The 5,000-nt window shown below is 48.8% G+C and overlaps 1 protein-coding gene across 5 annotated transcripts in view; it reads right to left on the reverse strand.

Annotated features, from left to right (window-relative positions):
• The window catches only part of LOC124006179 (Down syndrome cell adhesion molecule-like protein 1 homolog), a 206,560-nt gene that overhangs the window by 48,107 nt on the left and 153,453 nt on the right, over positions 1 to 5,000 (reverse strand). For 4 of the 5 annotated variants that reach the window (XM_046316016.1, XM_046316014.1, XM_046316017.1 and 1 more), the window contains exons 8-12: positions 3,119 to 3,261; positions 2,659 to 2,788; positions 1,337 to 1,615; positions 1,047 to 1,166; positions 756 to 932 (exon numbers count right to left, since the gene is read on the reverse strand). In XM_046316016.1, the coding sequence (XP_046171972.1) occupies positions 756 to 932; positions 1,047 to 1,166; positions 1,337 to 1,615; positions 2,659 to 2,788; positions 3,119 to 3,261 (849 nt within the window). Of the gene's footprint in view, positions 1 to 755; positions 933 to 1,046; positions 1,167 to 1,336; positions 1,616 to 2,658; positions 2,789 to 3,118; positions 3,262 to 5,000 lie in introns of those variants that run through there. The other variant, XR_006833741.1, reaches the window with a different exon arrangement.

Below are 5,000 nucleotides of genomic sequence, written 5' to 3' on the forward strand. Positions count from 1 at the left end.
CTTCTACACCTGCATTGCTTGCTGTTTGGGGTTTTAGGCTGGGTTTCTGTACAGCACTTTGTGATATCAGCTGATGTACGAAGGGCTATATAAATGAAATTTGATTTGATTTGATCTTAAGTGGGATACAATACAAAGCCGTGACCTTTATACCATTAAGGTATATTAAACCTCAGGGCTCCCTAGTGGCGCAACGGTCGAAGAGGCGTCACTACAGTCCCTGGTTCGAATCCATACGGCGGCGCACAGTTTGGCCGGGGGTAGGGTGTCATTGTAAAATAGGAATGCGTTCTTAACTAACTTGCCTGGTTAAATGAAGCTAAAACAAATAAACCCCTTTGTTGAACCCAGAGGAGTAACAATCCTTAGTTTTATTAACTCATTTTCTTTGATAAGTACCTTGTTTATGTCCCTCACTGCGTGGTTAGCTTGCTGGTCAAACTCGCCCAGCACGTGTGTGGTTGAGAGCGCGGTGTGTTTTTACTGCCACATGAACCAGGTAGGTGCGGTCGAATGTGTTCCTTTATACGGTCAGCCTTAGTAGTTCAGCACTCCTGGGCCAAACGAGGGTTAACGCTGTTACCACTAGGCTAACTTTCGCCCTTGTGTGTGGTTGGGAAAGTGTGGCCGTGCTCCAGTTGCGGGTCAGACTCACTATTGACCGTCAGGACCATGCTCTTGCTGATGTCGGAACCAACCAATATGTGTGTGTGTGTGGTTTAGAGTGTGTGGTCAAGCTTGCGGGTCAGACTCACTCTTGACCGTCAGGACCATGCTCTTGCTGATGTCGGAGCCCACGCCGTTGGAGGCCTGACAGAGGTAGTAGCCCCGGTCCTCCTCCAGGACGTGACGAATCAGCAGGGAGCCGTTCCCCATGATCTGGATCCGACCGGTCAGAGGCACTGGGTGGTACTGCTGGGGGTTCCCTATACCTACGGAGGGGTTGAGCGGTGAGTGTCAAGGTCATATACCAGCTATATTATATATACATGGCTAGAGTGAACAGTACTGGCAAATGGCGTAAATCGACCGGTGGGGATGGGTACCTTTGGCATGCTTCCACATGACTTTGGGAGGCGGGTATCCGTCCACGGAGCAGTTGAGGACCCCCGCCTTGCCATAGATCCCGTCCTGGTTATTGGGCTGGACCACAAACTGAGGAGGCACTGTAGGGAGGGGACGGAGAAGATTAAACTTGGAGCCTGACGGCGGGTCTGTCTGTCTGTCTGTCTGTCTGTCTGTCTGTCTGTCTGTCTGTCTGTCTGTCTGTCTGTCTGTCTGTCTGTCTGTCTGTCAGTCTGTCAGTCGGTCTGTCAGTCAACCGGCCCTGTCTCACCTGTGACAGTGAGCTGCCTCTCAGAGCTGACGGTGGCGGCGTCGTTGCTAGCGATGCAGGTGTAGTTGCCATTGTGCTTGAGCGACACCTTGCCGATCTGCAGCGAGCTCATGTACTCCTTGGTCTCGATGTTGACGCCGGATGAGGGCGCGACCTCCTGGCCGTCCTTACGCCAGGTGATGTGGATGGGCATGTCGCCAGACGACACCACGCAGGCGATGTACATGAGCTTCCCAATGGAGGTGGGGGGGAAGTCAAAGGGTTGGATCAGAGGGGGCACTGAGAGACGGAAAACAGGAGGGAGAGAGAGATAGAATAAGAGGAGAGGGAAAGGTTTAAAAAAAGGGAGCGACAGAAAGGGAGGAAAGCAGATACATACATATGAGAGAGAGAGGGGTAGAGAGGTAGAGAGAGAGAGAGAGGTAGAGAGAGGTAGAGGTAGACTAATTCAGACTGGGTGGTGGGCTGGTTGGTAGTTTATGGTGAGTAACCTTCCCTGTGATCTCCAGTCAGTCTAATCCTGGAATCCAGCGTCTCCCCGGCTCCCCAACCCTCTCCTCTCCTCTCCAGCCCATAATAGCTGCTCTAATTAGGGCCCAATCGGCAGGGGGAAGAATGGCGTTGCCATGGTGACCACAGTAGGAGGGGGGGGCAAGAAATTGGAGGGGGGACGTCGAGCTGAGACATCTGGGGGATTTAATTTGGGCCTCGTTAAAATTAATCTAATTAAATCAGAGAAATGACGAGACGCACACACACACATACACATAAACACACACACACACATCAGATGACACACCCTTCAGTCTTCCTGTTGACAAGCACACATTCAACCTCATCAACACACCATCAAACAGGTAACACACAAGCAGTACAGTCTTAACCCTGTGCTCTGACACACACACACACAAACGCACGCGCATGGGCACACATACACACACACACACACCAACATAAATAAATATATATCAGCACAATAGCACTCTTGCATTGTGTAATTGCTGAGTGGTTGAGAGGGTGCAGGAGGCCACTTCAGGCCCTTAATCAGAGGTTATTAGAGGCAACGCGTGCACTCTCTCTCTCTTTCTCTCACTCTCTCTTTCTCTCACTCTCTCACTCTCTCTTTCTCTCACTCTCGCACTCTCTCTTTCACTCCCACGTTCTCCCACACATTCATTCGAACACAAACTCACTCAGTCACAGGCACCGCTTCCAGTAAACACAGACAGCCAGAAGCATACAGAGCGACACTTGTCCTACAACTGAACACACACGTAAACTACCAACCCACCCCACTTCCTGTAGAGCAAGTGACCTCTGACCTTTGACCTGGACGTAGACGGTCTGGCTGATGAAGATCTGTGGTTGGATGAGCACGCTGCAGAGGTACGCACCCTCGTCCAAGACCTTCTGAACGTCACTTAGCTTCAGAGTACCATTCTCATACACCACCTGAGATCAAGAACAAGATCAAGAGCAAGATTAAGATTAAAATCAAGATTAAGATTCCCTGACCATGCGAATACTAGCACTTTAATAGTTCACATAGGCACCTGATTTGTACGGTGGACAGCATCCCAAATGGCACCCAACTCCTAATATAGTACACTACTTTTTACCAGGGTCTACAGGGCTCTGGCCAAGAAGCATTGTGAAGGGAATAGAGTGCATTTTGGGTTATTTCATGGGTTTGTACATGTAGCAACATGCGGAGGTGAATATTGTTGTTGTTAATTAGGTTTTTTTCTTGTTGCTCTGGTTTTTGTACAAAAATGAACCCACCTGACGATGGTTGTCGGGCAGCAGAAGTCCCTCCTTGTACCACTTGATTGAGTAGTAGGGATAGCCAATCACGCGGCAGTTTATAAAGGTGTTCCTCCCAGCCACCGCCGTGATGTTACGCATATCCCTGATCCTGGGAGAACCTGAGAGAGAGAGAGAGAGAGAGAGAGAGAGAGAGAGAGAGAGAGAGAGAGAGAGAGAGAGAGAGAGAGAGAGAGAGAGAGAGAGAGAGAGAGAGAGAGAGAGAGAGAGAGAGAGAGAGAGAGAGAGAGAGAGAGAGAGAGAGAGAGAGAGAGAGAGAGAGAGAGAGAGAGAGAGAGAGAGAGAGAGAGAGAGAGAGAGAGAGAGAGAGAGAGAGAGAGAGGGAGAGAGGGAGAGAGAGATATGGGGTAGTCAGAGGGTAGGGAAGAGAAAGAGGGGGGAAAGAGGGAGATCATCAGATGAGGTTGTGGAGAAAAGGGAGGGAGGGAAAGAGGGGAGGAAAGGATAGTGGGTAGGGGGTATGGATGGATAGATAGGGGGTTAGAATGCCTTGTCCCATTTCAATCTAATCTGTGTGTGCGTGCGTGCATTTATTTCCAGTGTTTTGATGTGAATAAAACCTGCGTAATTTTTGTAATGCATTTCTGTTGCAATATCCTGACTATCTTAGAGCATCCTAGGTGATTTTAGCTTCTAGATTAATTACAATTTGTAGTCTTCCCATAGAAGTACATGATAGAAGCCTTTCTAAGCCTTGAATACATCACAAGCTTGCATTTCCCGTTGAGTGGACATTTCTCAGCAACAGAAGACTGATCCAATTATGATCCTACATCTGTATCAACACAGGCTGGGTACCAAATGGCACCATGTAGTCTCTTGTCAAAAGTAGCACATTATATAGGGAATAGAGGGTCAGTTGGGATGCATCCACAGTCAGTTTGAGGATGGCGGAGAGAATGAAAGAGGAAACACAAGGCATGATGGGTATGTTACCATGGGCAACAGGGCTAGAAGACCCAGAGAGGGCCGATGGTGAGAGACAAACAGGTGGATGGTGACACAGAGATGGAGGGATGACAGACTGGAGAGAAAGTGAGGTGGGATGCGTTCATCGGGAGAGTGTTGGCTTTATTTAGTACGAGTACACTAATATACTGTTCCTGAAATATTAACACTTAACCTCTCGCTCTCTCTCTCTCTCTCTCTCTCTCTCTCTCTCTCTCTCTCTCTCTCTCTCTCTCTCTCTCTCTCTCTCTCTCTCTCTCTCTCTCTCTCTCTCTCTCTCTCTGTCTCTCTCTCTCTCTCCCCCTCTCTGTCTCTCTCAGTGTGTGTTGGATCTCTTACACACACACACACACACACACACACACACACACACACACACACACACACACACACACACACACACACACACACACACACACACACACACACACACACACACACACACACACACACACACACACACACACACACACACACACACACACACACACACATTCAAATGTGTGTAAGTCTGTGTCTGTGTGTCTGTGTGATAGTGCAGTTTGGTGTTTGCTATCACAATTTGAGTGTATCATCTGTCAGTCAATATTGAGTGAGTTTCTGTTGAAAGTGTGCATGTGTGTGGGTGGGGGGGTACTTTTGTTTTAGTGTAAGTTACTGCGATCGAGTGTATCATCGTATGTGGATCAGTATGAGTGTGTGTTACTGCTAGCAGAGTGTGTGTTACTGCTAGCAGAGTGTGTGTTACTGCTAGCAGAGTGTGTGTTACTGCTAGCAGAGTGCGCGTTACTGCTAGCAGAGTGCACGTTACTACTAGCAGAGTGCATGTTACTGCTAGCAGAGTGTGTGTTACTGCTAGCAGAGTGCGCGTTACTGCTAGAAGAGTGCGTGT

The sequence above is a fragment of the Oncorhynchus gorbuscha genome, linkage group LG19 (genome assembly GCF_021184085.1).
Source record: "Oncorhynchus gorbuscha isolate QuinsamMale2020 ecotype Even-year linkage group LG19, OgorEven_v1.0, whole genome shotgun sequence".
Taxonomy (NCBI): Eukaryota; Metazoa; Chordata; class Actinopteri; order Salmoniformes; family Salmonidae; genus Oncorhynchus; species Oncorhynchus gorbuscha.